This window comes from Gigantopelta aegis, chromosome 5 (genome assembly GCF_016097555.1).
Source record: "Gigantopelta aegis isolate Gae_Host chromosome 5, Gae_host_genome, whole genome shotgun sequence".
Classification (NCBI taxonomy): domain Eukaryota; kingdom Metazoa; phylum Mollusca; class Gastropoda; order Neomphalida; family Peltospiridae; genus Gigantopelta; species Gigantopelta aegis.
The window spans coordinates 32,054,637-32,076,725 of NC_054703.1; the positions used below are offsets into that span (position 1 = coordinate 32,054,637).

At 39.9% G+C, this 22,089-nt stretch overlaps 1 protein-coding gene across 1 annotated transcript in view; it reads left to right on the forward strand.

The window, feature by feature from the left end:
* The window catches only part of LOC121373619 (phospholipid-transporting ATPase ABCA3-like), a 213,937-nt gene that overhangs the window by 175,946 nt on the left and 15,902 nt on the right, over positions 1-22,089 (forward strand). The window contains exons 13-17 of the mRNA XM_041500319.1: positions 1,683-1,786; positions 6,115-7,149; positions 12,772-12,990; positions 18,637-18,902; positions 20,639-20,860. Of these exons, the coding sequence (XP_041356253.1) occupies positions 1,683-1,786; positions 6,115-7,149; positions 12,772-12,990; positions 18,637-18,902; positions 20,639-20,860 (1,846 nt within the window). The remainder of the gene's footprint in view (positions 1-1,682; positions 1,787-6,114; positions 7,150-12,771; positions 12,991-18,636; positions 18,903-20,638; positions 20,861-22,089) is intronic.

Genomic DNA, 22,089 nt, shown 5'->3' on the forward strand with positions numbered 1-22,089 from the left:
CAGACTACTGGTTATTCTAGGCACCAAATTAACAAAGTTAAAGGTTGCACTTAGCAGTTGGACATTTACATGCATTGGGTATTTATTGACAGCTGTAGTGGCAGTACCACCTGTGGGGCAGAGCATGCTCACATTTCGCGAACACCTGATATCATCACTGTTACGACAGTAATTCATGAGTGCATGTCATCGCAGCAATTAGGAAACTAGTCTGGGAGCATAGGTGTACGGGCACCTCCCACGGGCAAAACCCCATTTCTGTACGGGGTGGAGTGGGGGGGTGTCAGGGGGCAGACCTGTTTTTATCCGAATTAAACGAAAATAATTAAATTTTCTTTGCATCTACACACTTTACGGCAATCTGATTGGTCCATAGGTGCTTATTTTTTTTCGTTCATATCTCGATGAACCAAAACAATTTAAGCCACGCCTACTAACCCTACTAATAATTGCGGTCAATTCTTAAATGCCTGAATCTGAAAAACAACATTTATTTATATTAATTAGTATTATAATCAAACAGCTATATAGGGTGGCAAATGAACCACTACACACACCAGGACTGTCTGTTATTTCGTTTACATAAACAAACAAAAATCATCTGCAAACTGTGTGAATTGGCGTCGGCGTTCTCACATAAATTTGCCGATGATTTTTTTGTTGTTGTTCATACCCAGATGAACGTAAAAGTAATAACAGACAATACTTACAATTAAATTTGAAACATACTAAGTTCATATTTTATTTTAAAACAATAATGTTCAGCAATACAAATTACCAACATAAAATGACGTCACCAGGTATGACGTTTCCTGACGACGTAATTTTTAAATTCATCAAGATATGAACAAATTCCCGTTGCTACGTCAGGACCAATGGGATGACGTTATATTGTACTGAATGTAACGGAAGTTTAATTACTTTTTCATGGATTACAACAAATTTTGAAGGTGGAATGATGGAAATGTATGGTAAAAAGGTGTCAGGTTAGCACCTTTTAGCCGAATATCTCTATAATTTTTGCCCGAATTTGATGTTTTTTCTTCCCCCCCCCCCCCCCTCCTGTCTCGTACGCTTATGTCTGGGAGTGACAGTCCTTTTTGTTGCTTCGCCAGAATGATGAAACATCCAGTGAAAAAACCATCCTCGGGAGTGGCCCCTATATACAAGACACTGGATAGTGACTCATGGAATCAATAACTAATTTGCCAGACATTCATTTGACTCTGCACTGTGAAGTGATACGACTCTCGTCATGTATTGTGGTTTTGTCATTCATATTCACGGTTGCATTCAGCAGTCTTACATTTACGAGCACTAGTTATATATTGCTTAGTTATAGAACATGAATCACGGAGAAGATCAAAGCTAATTGTCTAATGTGTATTTTTCAACTTAATTTAATTTTATGAACAGTTCCTCTCTCTCGCTCTCTCTCTCTCTCTCTCTCTCTCTCTCTCTCTCTCTCTCTCTCTCTCTCTCCTCTCCTCTCTCTCTCCAACCCCCTCTCTCGTTCCCCCTCTCACTCTCTCTCTCTCTCTCTCTCTCTCTCTCTCTCTCTCTCTCTCTCTCTCTCTCTGTGCATGTGTATGTTTTCCGCGCTTATGTGCCTGCCTGTCTACTGCTCCATGTCCAAGCAAGTAGAATGACTACTGAAGTATATTGTATTTGCTTTGTGTCAGAGTTGGTGAGCAGGCCGAAACACGTGATGATGAATCTGTTGGTGAGAAACATTATCCCAAGATGACAACCATTGGCATTTCCGACGATAACGACTCCTTTAACGGTAACATCCACAAATACAGTGTTCATTAGAGTAAACAATTTAAACAACATTCTGAGATAACGACTGTTCACGTTTCCGACGATAACGACTCCTTTAACAGTAACATTTACTAGTGACGCTCCAATGGCCGATTATAATCAAACATTGATCGGTTGTTCTCTACTGATGTGATGATTGATTATAGAAATCCATAATCGATCTTGTAGGATAGTGTTATCCATAATTATTCCTCTAGTTTAGATGATGAAATTGATGCAGATATGTTGGGATTGGTGTTCTAAGTGGTTTTTGATATGGATAATATCAATGAAGTCTTTGTTAATTTGTGTATGCCGAGAATACCGAAATTTCTATATATATATATATATATATATATATATATATATATATATATATATATATAATATATATTGTAACGGGGCACCCTGCCTAAACACGAAGGTTATGGTTTCGTTATGGTTTCTTCGGGTAGAGAGCCCTTTAGCCCGTGTGTCTCCGGTAGACGAACTACAAGTCCTCGTCTTGATTAGAAGTACAGCACAACCAAGCACTCCCGTCCAAGGATAATCAGCAGGAAATGGATCGGTAGCGGTCTGCAACTCCCTAGGTACATCTATATTGTGAACATCAGCATCCAACCCGATAGTCAGAAGTCCCTATTTCTGTACTTCCTATCTGGTCTGCTCACAGTGTCACCAAAATGATGTAGCGTACAGGATCGCAAACGTCACATAGACTTCTTGGGATTCATCACTAAGTATCCCTATCTATTAGGTAGTTTGCTAAAATTCCTTTTACTTGTATTCACACTGCGCTCCTATGCACCGTGCATCCTTTTGCGCCCTTTTTGTGCTGTGCGCTCTTTTGCGTCCTTTTGCGCCCTTTTGCACCATGCGCTCTTTTGCGTCCTTTTGCGCCGTGCTCTCTTTTGCGCCATGCACACTTTTGCGTCCTTTTGTGCCATGCGCCCTTTTGCGCCGTGCGCTCTTTTGCGTCCTTTTTAGTCCTTTTGCGCCATTTTGTGCCGTGCGCTCCTTTGCACCCTTTTTGCGCCATGCGCCCTTTTGTGCCGTGCGCTCTTTTGCGCTCCTATGCACCTCTACTGCATCCTTCAGCACTCTCGTGCGCTCCTTTGCGCCTCTGTTGCGTACTTGTGCACTCTACTGTGCTTCTTATGCACCATGCATCCCTTTTGTATAAGCGATGAATTGTTTATTTCCTATGCATATCTGCATCCCATTTCCTTGTGTACTGGTGACCATTCCATTCCTGCTGGTTCTAAGTTCCATCCTGTGTGTCTTCGGACTTGGGGAATCCACAAGCCAGTGAAAGCTCTGCGCTCCGCCTCTTTTATACGGGTGGAAGTGTACCACGTGACTGACTGCCTACGTGTCCGCTGGTACATGACGTCATTCTCTGTGTATGTTCGTCGTACCCAGTCCACCATAATGAACCCAGAAATAGGTTGCAAATACTCGCTATTTCATAATTATTATTTGTAGAACAGCCAATTAAGAATACTTTCTTGTTTCTTAATAATTATTTCTTAACTTACAGAATATTATAATTATATAAATTCATTCTGAAACCTGACACTATTTGCAACCTATTATAAATTAGCGAAGTAACCATTTCCGCTGTGTTAATTTGTAAATAAGACATTTACAATTCAACTGTGTTTTTTGTATTTGATCAAAGTACGGGCATATTCCGTTTCACTATATATATATATATATAAACTTCGGTAGTCTCGGCATATATATATATATATGTATATATGTATATATATATATATATATATATATATATATATCACATCACTACTAAGGAATAGCATTGGGCACGCCCATTACATAAATCACATATTTTGAGACATAAGTATGCAAATATTTAGAACATAAGTATGCAAATTACATTATTATGCAAATTATATACCGAAAACGTAGAACTATTTTCACCTGTCAAAATTGTTGACAAACAAACATGGCGTCTTTTGAAGTCGGAGATAGCGTTACTATCGATAAAAAAGGAAGTGCTACAATGAAAGCAACTCTACCTTCCGGTAATTATATAGTTATGATTGACGGGTCCAGTTATCAAGCTGAATTGTCACCAGAACGTTTACAGTTAGTGCAAACAGGGGATAGGGTAGATCCACGGACATCGAAGCAGACGCCACAATCCGGCAGGCCCAAAAACAAAACTCGTAGATTTGTAGAAGTAGATGATACGATGATTGGTAATGTCATTACAGAAAATGAAAATAAGAATACTGCCAAAAAACCTCTATACGACAAGCACATTTTTGAAAACCTATCTACAATCGATCAATGAGTCCAGACCAATACATGAAATGCCCCCCGAAAGAACTCGATGTAATTCTGTGCAAGTTTTACATCAGTGTACGAAAAGAAACCGGGGGACATTAGGAACCGAACAGTCTTACCTCTTTCCAAAGCAGTATCGAAAGAACACTGAAACGTAGGCGATATGGATTTTCAATAACATCATCTATTGAATTTTCACAATCCAGAGAGGTCCTAAAATCCCGAAAAATTGAATTCAAGAAATCCGGACTGGGCAGTCTGTCTCTGCGTGCCGACCCACTTAATGACAACGAGATTGAACAGTTGTGGGAAAATGGTGTCATTGGTATTAACAAGCCTATGAGTGTAATAAACTGTCTCTGGCTTTTCAATGCCATCCATTTTGGCCTCTGGGGAGTGAACGATCACTATAAAATGCGTTGGGGTGGCGTTTCAATTTTGCATGACGATGATGGTCACGAATATTTACAGCTGTCCATGAGGCAGGAAAAAACCCGCCCTGGCGAAAATCCCCGCGATTGCAGAGACGTTATTCCAAAAATGTAGGCAAACACACAAAATACCCTTCGTCTTCGATGTCCCGTTGAAGTTTTCAAGTTTTATTCTTCAAAACGACCGCGAAACTGACGACCCATTCTACATTGCTACACACACACTCGGTATGCCGAAAGCAGGAGAACAGTGGTTCCTCAGGCAATGCATTAGTAGAAATAAACTTGCTGGACTGATGAAAAACATGCGTTCGAGTGGTAATATTTGTACCACTAAACTCCTGACGAAGCACTCTGCACACAAATATCTGGTCCAAAAACTGAACGACAATCACGTTCCTGCTCATCAAATCATGCAGATAACAGGACACAAAAATATCCATTCAGTTAATGCATACTGCCATATAAATCACGACCAACACAAAGAACTGTCGCACATTCTGTCAGCGCCATCTACATCTGGTGAATACTCAAGTTTGGTTCCCGCGTGTTCGTCTTCAAAGGAAATCCGACGACACTTAAATTCTAAACAATCAAAGATCATCAATATTTGCGGCGGTGTGAACACCATGTTTGGAGGCAATGTCAGTGGGGGCAACATCGTAATAAATGTGGCTTAGCCTAAAAGTCCTGTTGAACCCTAAAACGACGAAGAATCATTTTCGACAGTGATTCAGACTCAGACTGAACTTGATGAAGCCCTTAAATAGGTCAGTGACGTAGATAGGCCTATGTCTGACAATGACGTAGTACTCAGCAAAATACCGCGAAAAGTTATTTTGAAAAATTTGGCTATTGTCAATTATTTTATTATAATTTCATTGTTTATATATAAAACTGTTAAATTAGTATTAAATTGTTTAACTAGCTTCAATCTTTGTTTCCGCTTTTAACCTAGTTTCAGAAAGCATAGATAACCTTCAAGGTGTATTGACAAACCGATTATCAGCTGAGTGATTGACATGTACATGTATTCATACGTCATAACAGATTGTTACGTCCGAGCGTTGGGGTTTTGTTTATTAATCATTTAAGTGGAAAATAAACAAAATTGACAGTGATATGATAAATAGAATTCGTCACTCGTATTTTTTAATATGGGAAATATCAACCGAGGCTTCGTTAATCTGTATTTGTCGAGGCTCTGCTGAGACAAATACAGTTTAACAGGCAGAGGTTGATATTTCCCATATTAAAAAATACGAGTGACGAATCCTCTCTCTCTCTCTCTCTCTCTCTCTCTCTCTCTCTCTCTCTCTCTCTCTCTCTCTCTCTCTCTCTCTCTCTCTCTCTATATATATATATATATATATATATATATATATTACATATTAAAAACGAATGGTGAATTTCATTTATTCTATAACACTTAAATTAACATTTTAATTTGTTATTTGGTCATCGGTCTCAAGTAGCCTTCATCAGTAATATGTCCTCATCCCACAATTGAAACAAATGTAGTATGCCGTCACACATATTGACTAAATCATATATCATTATATTCTTACAGCAATTCGCCGCGTGGTTCTGAAAACAGGCTGTTCTCTAGGGCGGTCCCGGTTCAAGGCACTGTTCGTTAAGAAAGCTATATACACCAAACGAACCATCCTAATGGGACTGTTCCAGATGCTGCTGCCCATTAGTTTTGCTGTTTTAGCAATGTTTGTTGATACAGCTAATAACACAAAGGATGCCGAAGTGCCTTCGATGAAACTATCCCTGGCACCGTTTGGCAAGACATCGGTTCCGTACACATCCGGAGTAACCAGCTCGGAAGAAACGTCCCACTTAGCAGACGTGTACAGCAGCCTGGTTTCGAGAGACCACGAACCCGATCGAATTGACAGGAAGATGTACAGAAACATCTCAGATTATTTCCTCAAGAAAGCAGAGGACATGGGTCTGGCGAGCTACAACAAACGTGTGATGATAGGAGCGGAATTCGACGAGCGTGCCGGGCCCAATGCTGGGATCGTCAGGCGGTACGCCACTGCGTATTACAACGGTCAGCCCATTCACACCCTGCCCATCTCCATGGCGTACATCATGAATGCCGTCGCCGCCTTCGTAACCAAGGACGACGACCACGGGATCGTGGCGTACAACAGTCCGCTTCCCATGGAGAGAGAATTAGAACAGCGCGAAAACCTGACTTTGGACTTAGTGTCAGGATTCATTGTTGCACTGCTGCTCGGCTTCGGGATGTCCTTCCTGACGGCCAGCGTCGTCTTCTTCCTCATCCACGAGCGGCAGGTGGGCGCCAAGCACCTGCAGGTAGTCAGCGGCGTCAGCCCGTTCATCTTCTGGGTCTCCACCTGGGCCTGGGACTACCTGATCTACACTCTAACCAGCGCCGTGATGCTGGGCGTATTTCTCGGATTCCAGCCCGACGTGTATGTGGAGTGGTGGCCGAATTTCGCCATCGTCGTCGCCGACTTTCTCCTGCATGGGTGGGCAGTGCTTCCACAGATGTACCTGGTACAGTTGCTGTTCAAGTCGCCGGCCACGGGACTGACCTGTTGTCTGGTGTTGACCATCTTCATGGGTTTGTGGTTTGCTCGTTTTGTTCTTTCCGTTTTTTTATTTTTATTTATTACACGTCTGAACACAGATGTGGACGCACACAGGAACATGCACGCACACCACACAATGCACACATCTCTCTCTCTCTCTCTCTCTCTCTCTCTCTCTCTCTCTCTCTCTCTTGCACGCACGCACGCACGCACGCACGCACGCACACACACACACACACACACACAGACACAATACAATACAATACAATACAATACTTACTTAGTACAGCGATTATCACGACCAGGTTTTTTGTAGTGGTTTTATTGTGATTTCTTGTTTAATTCGTGAATTTTATTAAATTAAAACGATATATTCACAAACTAAAATATAATTTTTCAACATTTGTTTTAGATTTATAATGCAGTATAGAATTTCACAAACGTTAGATACAAAGGTACTGTGCATTTGATTGCACAAACATAAAATTTACCGCAATGATTCTACAAATTGTTATTTTAAGATTGGGACCCATATTCACCTTGACACAATTGGCGGTCATTATGTGAAACATATTTCTCTCTACTATAAGTGTTATATAGCCTGAATTAGTTAAGTCACAGTCAGTAAATGTATTTTTGTTAAAATGTTTCACAGATTTAGGCGTGGACTGTCAATCGTAACATCCAAAATGGTCCCATAAATATCATAGTGGTCACAGCATGTTCATACCTTGTCGTATATAGAACCTTTTGTTACATATTGTAGTAACCATTATCTGCTAGCTTGTAACCGTGTACCGGCCTCGGTGGCGTCGTGGACAGGCCATCGACCTACAGGCTGGTAGGTACTGAGTTCGGATCCCAATCGAGGCATGGGATTTTTAATCCAGATACCGACCCCAAACCCTGAGTGAGTGCTCCGCAAGGCTCAATGGGTAGGTGTAAACCACTTGTATTGACCAGTGATCCATAACTGGTTCAACAAAGGCCATGGTTTGTGCAATCCTGCCTGTGGGAAGAGCAAATAAAACATCCCTTTCTGCCTGTCGTAAAAGAGTAGCCTATGTGGTGACAGCGGGTTTCCTCTAAAATACAGTGTGAGAATGACCATATGTTTGACGTTCAATAGCCAATGATAAGATAAAAAATCAGTGTGCTCTAGTGGCTTCGTTAAATAAAACAAACTGTACTCTTTTTCTTCTTTTTTTTTTTGTAACCGTGTGTTAATATATATGCATAATATAGAATGTAAATATCATACAATACTAGTAACTTCAAATGTGATACTAATTCAAAGTAGCTGCCATGATCCAGCCCTACGTTTCTTAACATGGGCATTCGCAAAATGTTTTGTCGTTAGCGTCAAGAAACGGACTGTTCGCTGCGAGCAAACCGAACGTTAGCTAACGTCTTTGAAAAGTGACTTGTTGCGAACAGATATAGCTGCCAAACGTTTTTCATTTACCTTTTAAAACAAAACTGTTAAATTTTTTTAGCATACCCACTCTGGAACTAATTAATTATCCTTTTGAAAAATTCAAATGTGTATCTACTTATAGGAATTAACAGAAATAAATATCATTTTATCGGCAAGCAGACCTAATTCTAAATGTTTTTTTGAAAATATTTTCACTGTTTTGTTTTGTGCATTAAATTTTATAAGGATGTATTTTTTGTTTTTTGAAAGGTACTAATCGTTTCAAGACCTTATTTTCACAGTTTGAGATTAATACAAAGTAAAACATTTTTCCTGTTTTGGTCAACCATTTTGGAAAACCTTTGCATATTAGAATACCGTTGCATAGACCACGGAAACGCCCGCCGCGAACACCTGCATTAAGAAACGTAAGACGGATTTAACAAAGCTTAACAGTAATTTCTGATAAACGTCTCCAGTTGAAGTTATATCATTAATGTGATGCAAAACTAGCCGATGATATGCATATAATGGTATTGCTTAACAAATATTGGCATACAATATACATTTTAGCAACTTCCAAGATGATCGACAACATTCAACATGGCCACGACATTTCAAATTTTGTCATGGATAGAACTAACTTTTGCTTCGAGCAGATTCACTTTAAATTTAAGGTTTTAAAACAATGTTGATAGGATATGAATAATGCAGAATGTAAATGTTATTATTATTATTATTATTATTATTATTATTATTATTAAAGAAGCTATCCTGTATTAAATTTGCTGTATTGTAAGATGTTTTTGGCCGATAACATTTTGAGACGACTATTTTCTTTTTCAGAATATCAATGTATGTATGTATGTATATATATATATATTTGTGTTTCTGGTCGTCCTAATATTTGTTTTGTAAGTAGCTCAAACGGGAATATATGAAGAGCTTAGATGCAAAACGCTCCATACGCCATTTTGGTGCAAACTGAGTTAACATGCAGTCTTGGTAGCTAGTTGGTATTAAAATCAAGACCTTATTCCGGAAATTGGTCAAAACGCTCCTTAACCCATCCAATGACTTCATGAAAAAAGCATTTTTTTTCCAAATCGCTCCATGCGCCAGTCCAGTTTTTAGACAGTACGTTCCATATTCCATCCGCTAATTAGAGAACACCATTTATCCAAAATGGCTGCGCCCAGGTAATGAAGATTAACGCGCGGGATTTTTTGTAGTTTTTATTTGATACCGAGAGTAAAATGAACGACTTTGATGAAATCGCTGAGCCAGTTGTATTATTGTCAGTTGGAAGGAAGCGTATAAGAAATCCTGAGACCCACAAGCGTGAAAAAAAAAAAAAAAATGCTTCACAGTGGCGACGGCAAAACGCCATTGATTACGTGCACACATGGTACTGTAGTAAATGTATGCATGGCAGGTAAACTCACCTCAGACGATTGAATTTAATGAACTTTCATCTCTGGCCCCACACCGCCCCAAAACAGTGTATAAAAACAACTTCATACTGAAAACCATCCATTGTTTGGGACTACATTATGCAAAAGAAACATGGGGAAACCTACTATTACAACGGAAGGGATTGGGTGATATTTTTTTTCATTTATGACAAAATAACCCGCCAAACTTAAATACTTTTATGTCACAAAAGTTAAATTATTTGTTCAGTATTATGTTTGTTAATATTCAAGACATTGCACATTTTAAAATCCTGCTTTTAGTCGTTAGTTATGAAATCTTTTATCCAAAGTGTTTAATGGATATGGAGCATTTTGAAACAAAATAAATTAAAAAATTGTATTTTATAAGAAAGTTAATAAAGTTTGATTTTTGAAATTTTGCTCAATATTTCAGTTTATCATTCTTTATCCATATTCGGATTTTTGCTGTGATTTCATTTTATTAGAAGGTTTCAAGAACAAATGCTCATTTACTCAAAACAGAAAAAATGGATATGGAGCGTTTTGCATCTAAGCTCTTCATATATAACGGGAGGATAATAAACGAGTTACCAGTTATTATCATTGTCACGAGCTTTGTGGTATGCATTTTTTTATTGTAAGAATTGTCATGACGTCATCGAACTTACCTCCCGCTGTAGATGACGTCATGTATATGGAACTGATGAACCCGTCACGGGTAAAAGGCGCTTATTCCATTAAAACGTTGTGAAATTCTATCTTTATATATATATATATATATATATATATATATATATATATATATATATATATACATATACATATACATATATATATATATATATATATACATATACACACAAAGAAAAAAGTTAAGCATCCCTAGATTTAATTAGTACTGAAATGGCCCCATTCGTAAAAACTGCAAATTACATGACGAATATGTCAAGAATGGTGTTCCATCGAAATAATAGGAGAGTACAATGACAATTGTGACGTCCCACAACAGAACAACATGCACATCCATCATGCCACCCATGCTGTGCTCAAAATGCAGTATCAATACACTGCAATTGTTGCCATTTAACATCACTGTCTTGCATTGTTGAAGTGTAATTGTTGAATATGGCACGTCGACGGTTATCAGAGGCCCAAAGATGGCGTATTATTGATATGCATGCGACCAACATGACCTTCAAAAGTATAGGACGTCAAATGGGGCATCATTATACCATAATCAGCAGACTGATACGAAAACACGGGCATATCAATGCTGTAAAGGATCTCCCACGGCCAGGGAGACCGTGGCTGACGCCACAGCGCGAGGACAGGGCCCTGCTTCGGCGCATACGTCGTCAACCCTTTGCTACGTCTCCTGTTCTGAAGAGCCAATGGTTACCCAATAGACGGATGTCACCCAGAACAGTGAGGAATCGTCTGCAATTTGTGGGATTGAAGGCCAGAAGGGTCATCAAGCGTCCCTTTCTTGCTGATCATCATGGGAGACGCCATTTAGCGTGGTGTTGGAATCTGAGGTCCTGGAGAAGAGTCCATTGGTCCGACGAAAGCTGGTTCCTGCTCCATGTCACGAATGGCCGATTGAGAGTTTGGAGACATAAAAATGCTGCCTACACACTCAGGAACATACGACCTATGACCTTGTGTGGTGAAGGTTCAGTAATGATTTGGGGTTGCCTATCACATGATTATAAGCTGGATCTTGTCACCATCCAAGGCAACCTCAGTGGTGATCGGTACATTCGTAACGTCCTGCAACCAGTTGTTGTGTCGCATTTTGACAACCATCCACTCGCCACCAGACCTCTGTACATGGATGGCAAAGCTAGGCCACATCGTTCCCGAGCAGTAACAGGTTTACTCCAAACTAAAGCTGTGACGACCCTGCCCTGGCCGGCCAGGAGTCCTGACCTAAACCCACTAGAGCATGTTTGGGACATCTTGGGGCGTCGAGTACAGGCACTGATCCCACCTCTACAGACTCCGGCACAATTAGAGGCAGCTCTTCATCGAGAATGGCAGCAGTTGCCCATGCAGCAGATCAGACGACTTACTGGAGGGATGAGACGAAGGGTGGAAGCTGCTATTGATGATTTGTGTCATGAATGTCGTCTGTGAACTTCAAATGATATTTTTCATCATCAATCATGATGTTGACTTGTGTTTCTGACTCTGCACCTCCATACTTATTGTGCCTCAGTTTTGGGCTCACATACAGCATATTACTGTCAAAGATGTATTCTTGCAAAACATTTGTTTTCCGAGGTTATGTTATCAGGCTTTCAACGCCAAACCTCGTAAGACAAGTCATTGTGAAAAATACAGGGGGTGCTTAATTTGTTTCTTTGTGTGTGTGTGTGTGTGTATATATATATATATATATATATATATATATATATATATATATATATATATATATATATATATATATACTGAACAATCGCTGAAAAGTCAGGATATTTATTCCCTCTAAGTTCAAAGAAAATGAAAAGGAAATTTCAAATGTCCTGTTATTCATCGTTTAGCTTTTAACAGGTTTGTGTTCGCAGGTAACATGGCTTATTGTGCGAATTCTTCTTTGTTATTGGTTTTAACAGGTTTGTGCTCGCAGATAGCTTGGCTTATTATGCAAATTCTTCTTTCTTGTTGCTTTTAACAGGTTTGTGCTCGCAGGTAGCATGGTTTATTGTGCAAATTCTTCTTTCTTGTTGCTTTTAACAGGTTTGTGCTCGCAGATAGCATGGTTTATTATGCAAATTCTTCTTTCTTATTGCTTTTAACAGGTTTGTTATCACAGGTAGCATGGCTTATTCTGCGAATGCTGCCTGATGAGCACAAGCAGACGGTTGAAATCGTCGGGCATGTCATGACTGGTCTCATGCCACAGTTCTGCTTCGGGAAAGCAATTATTGATCTTCGAATGAACCAAAACGTGTTGGCGGCGTGTGCCAAACTCAATTACAAGCAACTCTGTTCTCACTCTAGCGGAGCATGCTGTAAGGGTAAGTTATAATCCGGTTCTGTTCTCACTCTAGTGGAACATGCTGTCAGGGTACACTATAAGCCAGCTCTGTTCTCACTATAGTGGAGCAAGCTGTACGGGTAAGCTATAGTCCAGTTCTGTTCTCACTCTAGAGGAGAATGCTGTAAGGGTAAGCTATAATCCAGTTCTGTTCTCACTCTAGTGGAGCATGCTTTAAGGGTAAGTTACAATCCGGATCTGTTCTCACTCTAGCGGAGCATGCTAGAGTAAGTGATAATCCAGCTCTGTTCTCACTCTAGCGGAGCATGCTGTAAGGGTAAGCTATAATACAGCTCTGTTCTCACTCTAGCGGAGCATGCTGTAAGGGTAAGCTATAATCCAGCTCTGTTCTCACTCAAGCGGAGCATGCTATAAGGGTAAGTTATAATCCAGCTCTGTTCTCACTCTATTGGAGCATGCTGTAAGGGTAAGCTATAATCCAGCTCTGTTCTCACTCTAGCGGAGCGTGCTGTAAGGGTAAGTTATAATCCGGTTCTGTTCTCACTCTAGTGGAACATGCTGTAACGATAAGTTATAATCCAGCTCTGTTCTCACTCCAGCGGAGCATGCTGTAAGGGTAAGCTATAATCCAGTTCTGTTCTCACTCTAGCGGAGCATGCTGTAACGGTAAGCTATAATCCGGCTCTGTTCTCACTCTAGTGGAACATGCTGTAACGATAAGTTATAATCCAGCTCTGTTCTCACTCCAGCGGAGCATGCTGTAAGGGTAAGCTATAATCCAGTTCTGTTCTCACTCTAGCGGAGCATGCTGTAACGGTAAGCTATAATCCGGCTCTGTTCTCACTCTAGTGGAACATGCTGTAAGGGTAAGCTATACTCCAGTTCTGTTCTCACTCTAGAGAAGAATGCTGTAAGGGTAAGCTATAATCCAGTTCTGTTCTCACTCAAGCGGAGCATGCTATAAGGGTAAGTTATAATCCAGCTCTGTTCTCACTCTATTGGAGCATGCTGTAAGGGTAAGCTATAATCCAGCTCTGTTCTCACTCTAGCGGAGCGTGCTGTAAGGGTAAGTTATAATCCGGTTCTGTTCTCACTCTAGTGGAACATGCTGTAACGATAAGTTATAATCCAGCTCTGTTCTCACTCCAGCGGAGCATGCTGTAAGGGTAAGCTATAATCCAGTTCTGTTCTCACTCTAGCGGAGCATGCTGTAACGGTAAGCTATAATCCGGCTCTGTTCTCACTCTAGTGGAACATGCTGTAACGATAAGTTATAATCCAGCTCTGTTCTCACTCCAGCGGAGCATGCTGTAAGGGTAAGCTATAATCCAGTTCTGTTCTCACTCTAGCGGAGCATGCTGTAACGGTAAGCTATAATCCGGCTCTGTTCTCACTCTAGTGGAACATGCTGTAAGGGTAAGCTATACTCCAGTTCTGTTCTCACTCTAGAGAAGAATGCTGTAAGGGTAAGCTATAATCCAGTTCTGTTCTCACTCTAGAGGAGAATTATCTAAGGGTAAGCAATCATCCAGCTCTGTTCTCACTCTAGCGGAGCATGCTGTAAGGGTAAGTTATAATCCGGTTCTGTTCTCACTCTAGCGGAGCATGCTGTAAGGGTAAGTTATAATCCGGTTCTGTTCTCACTCTAGCGGAGCATGCTGTAAGGGTAAGTTATAATCCGGTTCTGTTCTCATTCTAGAGGAGCATGCTGTAAGGGTAAGCTATACTCCAGTTCTGTTCTCACTCTAGAGAAGAATGCTGTAAGGGTAAGCTATAATCCAGTTCTGTTCTCACTCTAGAGGAGAATTATCTAAGGGTAAGCAATCATCCAGCTCTGTTCTCACTCTAGCGTAGCATGCTGTAAGGGTAAGTTATAATCCGGTTCTGTTCTCACTCTAGCGGAGCATGCTGTAAGGGTAAGTTATAATCCGGTTCTGTTCTCACTCTAGCGGAGCATGCTGTAAGGGTAAGTTATAATCCGGTTCTGTTCTCATTCTAGAGGAGCATGCTGTAAGGGTAAGCTATCATCCAGCTCTGTTGTCACTCTAGCGGAGCATGCTGTAAGGGTAAGCTATAATCCAGTTCTGTTCTCACTCTAGCGGAGCATGCTATAAGGGTAAGCTATAATCCAGTTCTGTTCTCACTCTAGCGGAGCATGCTGTAAGGGTAAGTTACAATCCGGTTCTGTTCTCACTCTAGCGGAGCATGCTGTAAGGGTAAGCTATAAGCCAGTTATGTTCTCACTCTAGGGGGGCAAGCTGTAAGGGTAAGTTATAATCCAGTTCTGTTCTCACTCTAGCGGAGAATTCTGTAAGGGTAAGCTATAATCCAGTTCTGTTCTCACTCTAGTGGAGCAAACTGTAAGGGTAAGTTATAAGTCAGCTCTGTTCTCACTCTAGAGGAGAATGCTGTAAGGGTAAGTCATAAGCCAGCTCTGTTCTCACTCTAGGAGGGCAAGCTGTAAGGGTAAGCTATAAGTCAGCTCTGATTTCACTCTAGAGGAGAATGCTGTAAAGGTAAGCTATAAGTCAGCTCTGTTCTTGCTCTAGCGGAGCATGCTGTAAGGGCAAGCTATAAGCCAGCTCTGTTCTCACTCTAGGAGGACAAGTTGTAAGGGTAAGTTATAAGTCAGCTCTGATCTCACTGTAGAGGAGAATTCTGAATGGTATGTATACCCGGCACCATCATCCACGTTAAATGTATTTAAAGTCAATTATTTCTGTTAGGCCTGCCGTGTGATCCGGTGCAGTAGATTCAAAACCTTGGTACGCATTTTCGAAGATATCTTAGCGCTAAACAATTGTAAAAGCAACATAGGCTGTGACGTCAATATAGCACATCCCATTAGAATATGATAGGTTGCGATGGTTTACTACTTTATAGCGCTAAGATAGCTTGTAAAATATGGACTATTTTCCAATTAATACTTTGAAAACTTACCAATATAGATTAATAGACTCGATCATAGTATGTGGTTATGTGGGATGGAAAAAGTACACCCGACGTGGTGGAAATTTCGAGCTGTCTTGCCGAGTCCCAGGGTCGAAATTTCCACCACCGAGGGTATACGTTTTCTATCCCACATGACCACATATGATGGAGTCTTTTTCTCCCATCCATTCCATAAACAAATCGTCATTTTACACGAACAAAGATGGCTGAAAAACTATCTTCTTTATTTGACCGTTTTGTCATAAATAAACTACACTATGATATTTGCCGCGTCTGTTTCATGTGTTAAATATAATTTAACACTACAAATTAACACGATAGCTTTAATAATGAAGGTTTTAGTAACAAAATATCGATCTAAAACTAGATATGCGCATTGGTATGACGTCATATATTACCAATGCCGTACAAGCCGCGTTGTGTACGAAAAAGCAACTGACGAAACATTTACGATAGTTACCGTAACGTAATTTAATAGCATTTTTAACAGCCTCTATTTTGTCCCATACCTGTATCCATCTGTATGTTTAATACAAACAATAAAAGTTATATTTTATTTGAGCAATGAAAACATTTTAATTTTTTATGGATTTGGAAATCTCCGACTGAAACACCCCCCCCCCCCCCCCACAACACACACTTATTTGGCGCCAAATTTGCCACGTGATCAGAACGGTCACTCTATCTTTTGTTTCCACTAACTGTCGTCTGATATTTTGTCCTCAGTTACAGATATATTTGATTGTAACTGACAATTTTTACTTTCTGTCATTTCTGTCATTCTGTTTATTCAGCAGTTCTTATAGCATATTGTAAACTTTTAGTATTGAGGGGATATCACCGCTTATAAAATCACCGGAAGTGGTAGTGTTTAGCATTATAATCATTCATCATGCCAAATAATATATACACCGCCACTACAAAAACGAAACCACTTTTTATCAGTTTGCGATAATATTTTATCACAGCGATCGATTCATTTGATGAAGATGGGAATAACAAAAAATGTTTTCGACATTAGGGGATCACACAAATGTCTTCTTTGTTTTTCGTATATCTTCAAATCTTTATTAAAATAATAATATTAAAACTTGGATCGGTTCAGCAAAACCGGAACTGCCAGTGAATATCAGACTGATAACAGTTATAACATCTTCGGTTCAATTAAAAGACGAGTCTGCTTGTATTTCGTATAAACTTTTTGTAATAAAAATAAGGAGTATGTCTTTCCACAAAGTCTATGAACACACAACAACATGGCAACCACCAAGCTCCCCCCCCCCCCCACCCCCATTTAAAAAAAAAGGTTTGTTTTTACTTTACGTTTTTTGGTGGGTTTTTTTTTTTTTTTTTTTTTTTTAGGGTGTGGCCGCCTTCCTTTAATTTTTACCCAGCGAGAACACTGTGTGTGTGTGTGTGCATATATATATATATATATATATATATATATATATATATATATATATTAGTTTATCCTATTAAATACATTCAGTGAAAGTTTGACCATTTTCGATACATTTAAAAAATAATCTTTAAAAAAACAACAACAACGTTTTTAAATATTACAGGCCGAAAATTTAGCAGGATTCCCTTCTTCTGTGAATCACAGATTTTGGGTCTAAAGTGTAAGATTATGTGACGGAATCCCAAGATACCTATATTAAATCATGTCTATAATTCTGTCAGAATCTTAGAAGCATATATTTAGAAAACAAAACAAAAACAATAACCCTAACTTCAATGACTGGCATTGTGTGAAGTTTATTATTCAGCAGTGATTTGCTCCACATAATGCCCTCTGTGTAAGATTATCAGACGGAATCCCAATATATTTATATTAAATCATGTTTATAATTCTGGCAAAATCCTAAAAAAAAAAAAAATCCCCAAACTTCAGTGCCTGACATCGAGTGTCGTTTACAGTTTAGTAATAATTTTCTCCAAAGGGTTCACACCAGTGCACCGCGACTGGTACATCAAAGGTCGTCGTATGTGCTATTGTTCCTGTGGGATAGTGCATATAAAAGATCCCTTGATACTTGAAACATGTAGCGAGTTTCCTCTCTAAGACTATATATGTAAAAATTACAAAATGTTTGACATCCAACAGCTGATCATTAATAAATCAATGTGCTCTAGTGGGATCGTTAAACAAAACAAACTTTAATTTTTTTGCTCCAAAGGATGCCCTCTGTGTAAGATTATGAGACGGAAATCCCAAACTATCTATATTAAATCTGGTTTACAATTCTGGCAAAATGCAAAATGCAAAAAAAAAAAAAAAAAAAAAAAAAAAAAAAAAAAAAAAGAAGAAAAGAATATCCCATAGCGTCAGTGCCTGGCATCGTGCAACGTTGATCATTGGCTCCATGTGACGCCCTAACCTTAGCAATGCCCGAACCTTATCGCCTGGCATCATGTGACGTTTATTATTCAGCAAGAATTGGCTCCATGTGACGCCCTAACCTTAGTAATGCCCGAACCTTATCGCCTGGCATCGTGTGACGTTTATCATTCAGCAAGACTTGGCTCCATGTGACGCCCTAATCTTAGCAATGCCCTATCCTTAGCACCTGGCATCGTGCAACGTTTATCATTCAGCAAGAATTGGCTCCATGTGACGCCCTAACCATGGCAATATCTGACATCGTGTGACTTTTGTGATTTAGCAAGGATTGGTTCCACGTGATACACTCTGTGATTTCTGTTTCAGGAAACTGTGGCGATGTATGTCTGCCATTCAATGAGAATATCCTCGCCTGGGACCCCCCTGCTGTTGGGCAGCCCTTTGCAGCCATGGCCGCCCAGGGCGCCATCTTCCTGGTGCTGTGCATCCTGCTGGAATATCACCTACTGCAGCGACTGCTGTACCTCATCTGTCCGTCGGGTAGAATCTCAAAGAAGGGTCTGGAGAATGAGGACAGCGACGTCGCAGAGGAGAGAAGGCGGATAACATCGACCCCTCTGTCTACCTTGCAGGTAAAGATCTGCTTTGTTTAGTGACACCACTAGAGCACGTTTATCTTTCCAGTCACATGATGGTGATGTCGCACTGGAGAGGAGGAAGATAACATCGACCCCTCTGTCTACCTTGCAGGTAAAGATCTGCTTTGTTTAGTGACACCACTAGAGCACGTTTATCTTTCCAGTCAGATGATGGTGATGTCGCACTGGAGAGGAGGCAGATAACATCGACACCCCTGTCTTCTCTACATATAGAGCACTGACTATTGTATGTCCAAGATTTGGTAATTGCAATATATTGTCTTCTGAGGAAACAGACAGGACAGCACATACCAATACCAATACCTTTAATACCAATCGTGGGGTAATGGGTCAGATGAAAAACATATGTATAATATATAATCTGAAAACTGGCCCACCGAGGGAATTAATCCTTTGATTCAAGCACCTCAAGCGAGTGGTATGTCTGTGTGTGTGTGTGTGTGTACGTGTGTGTATGTGTGTGTCTGTGTGTGTGGTGAGTGTGTGTATGTGTGTGGTGTGTGTGTATGTGTCTGTGTGTGTGTGTCCGTGTGTGTGTGTGTGTGTGTGTGTGTGTGTGTGTGTACGTGCGGGGAGAACATAAAGCACTGGCCTGATCTGCGGTCAGTGTTGGATCAATCTCTGTCGATGGGCCCATTGGGCAATTTGTGAAGATAACGAAATGTTTGACATCCAATAGCCGATGATTAATAAAGCTATGTGCTCTATTTGTATCCCTGAACAAAACAAACTCCCCCCCCCCCAAGGGCATGGCAGTACATACCCCAGTGTTTGATGTACCAGTTGTGTGGCACTGTTTGAGATGGGGAAAACACAAAACAGTCTTCCAATGTTATAACCCATCACATTTCGGGCAAGCGCTCTACCACTAACCTACATTCCACATCTACGTTTTATAAAGGGCAGGACGTAACTCAGTGATTTGGAATTGGAGAAGGGAACTGAAACAAAACCCACAAAAAGAGCCAGTCTACCGACGGGGTATCGATCCTATAACCCGTAACACTTCACCTCTACATCTGAGTTACATCCATGCTCTCCTTTCTATACAGGACAGGACGTAACAATGTGTTTTGGATGGGAGAAAGAAAGAAAGAAAAAAATGATTTTTTTTTCTCTCATCCTCGGGTACATAGAACAAAGCTATCCCATGAAATAAAGCCATGTAAGAAATTTCTATCTTACATGGGATATCACGTGCTTGCTTTTAACATGACGTCGTTGGTAATATATGACGTCATATTAATGTGAGGTGGTGACGTGAGGTCATTAGACACAGTTTTAAATTAATATTGTGTAACTAAAACCTTTATTATCAAAGCTATCTTGTGAATTTGCAGTGTTAAATTTTATTTAACACATGAAACAAACATGATAAATATGATAGTGTAGTTTATTTATAATAAAATGGTCAAATAAAAAAAGTTACTTGTTCAGCCATCTTTGTCTATTCGTGTAAAATAACGGTTTATTTACTGAATGAATGAGAGAAAAAGACTTCATCATATGTGGTCATGTGCGATAGAAAAAGTACACCCTCGGTGGTGAAAATTTCGACCCTGGGACTCGGCAAGCCTCGTTCTAAGTCGAACTTTCCACCACCTCGGGTGTTCTTTTTCTATCCCACATGACCACATATGATGGAGTCTTATAACCATCACACGACATATCTACCTCTGAGCTACACGCCGCCTCTCCATTCTGCACAGGTCACTGACTCTGTGCTGCTGGTGAACCTGTACAAGCGTTACGGACATTTCGTCAGCGTCGACCACCTCTGCCTCGGCATCCCGGAGAAGGAGTGTTTCGGACTCCTGGGACAGAACGGCGCGGGCAAGACGACCACGTTCAAGATGTTGACGGGAGACTTGATGGCGACGGGCGGAGACGCATACCTGAAGATATTCAGCATTAAGAACAACCTGCAGAAGGTATGATGACGTCATGTGGCAGTAGAGTGGGGTTTTTATTACCCCGGCAGGCACTCGTAACGGGGAAAATAAAAATCATAATTTGTCACTGAGTAATTATCATGCATTGGTTTAACGTACACTACTGTTCGGCGATTTGACGCCAACAAACCAGTCACCTTGTCGGTACTAAAATATGACGTCATCACGATTTGGCAAAGCACACAAAATGACGTCACGTAGTTTAAAGCGCTTGCGTCTTTTTGGTTTTAGTGTTAAACTTTTAATGGTAGTTTATTGCAATTCGTTATAGATATTTTTTTTTACAGAATATAATGGAACTTTGGGGTTTTGAAAATTATCTGTGAACTGTGAATAAAATACAAAGTTAAAGGGACATACCCTAGTTTTTAAACACTAAGGCATATTTTTTACTATTAGAGCTGTTTATGATCACTGAAATCATACTTTATTTATATTTTATTGTTTAGATAATCCATTTCCGTACATTCGAAGTGTTTATGGTCATCATGGTGTTTTTAATATCACAAAATGCATTTCTCATATTTTAAAAAAACGCACGTGCGTCTGAGAAGTAAGTTATGGAATCGAGTTTTAGTCTATTTTTAGATGGTAATTTAACATTTCTAAGTCACATATTTATGTTTCACTCAATTGTAACTTTATCCAAAAGCGTTGCAGGTTTGTAGATTAACTAAACTTCATGTTAGTTTTCACGGGTTGAAACTAGGTCTGTCCCTTTATAGCAATACCCAGAACAGTAAAGTAATTTACGTCGTTTCTATATACATGCACGTGTAGCCGATGTAGGCTGTATCGAAACCCCACAAATAGCTGGGGCAATAAATAGAATAACAAGCTCGGTACCAGTTATTATCAAATTTATATGTCCCTAGTGAACTAATTTTCACTTGTCACGAGCTTTATTATTCTCTACATAGTACAGGTGTTAAAACACTATAGCACGTATAAAGAACAACCTGCAAAAGACATGATGTCATTTGGCAATAGAGTGGTTTATAGTACATGTGTTAAAATACTACAACACGTATAAAGAACAACCTATCAAAAGACATGACGTCTTGTTGTAGTAGAGTGGTTTATAGTACACGTGTTAAAACACAACAACACGTATAAAGAACAACCTGCAAAAGACATGATGTCATTTGGCAATAGAGTGGTTTGTAGTACATGTGTTAAAATACTACAACACGTATAAAGAACAACCT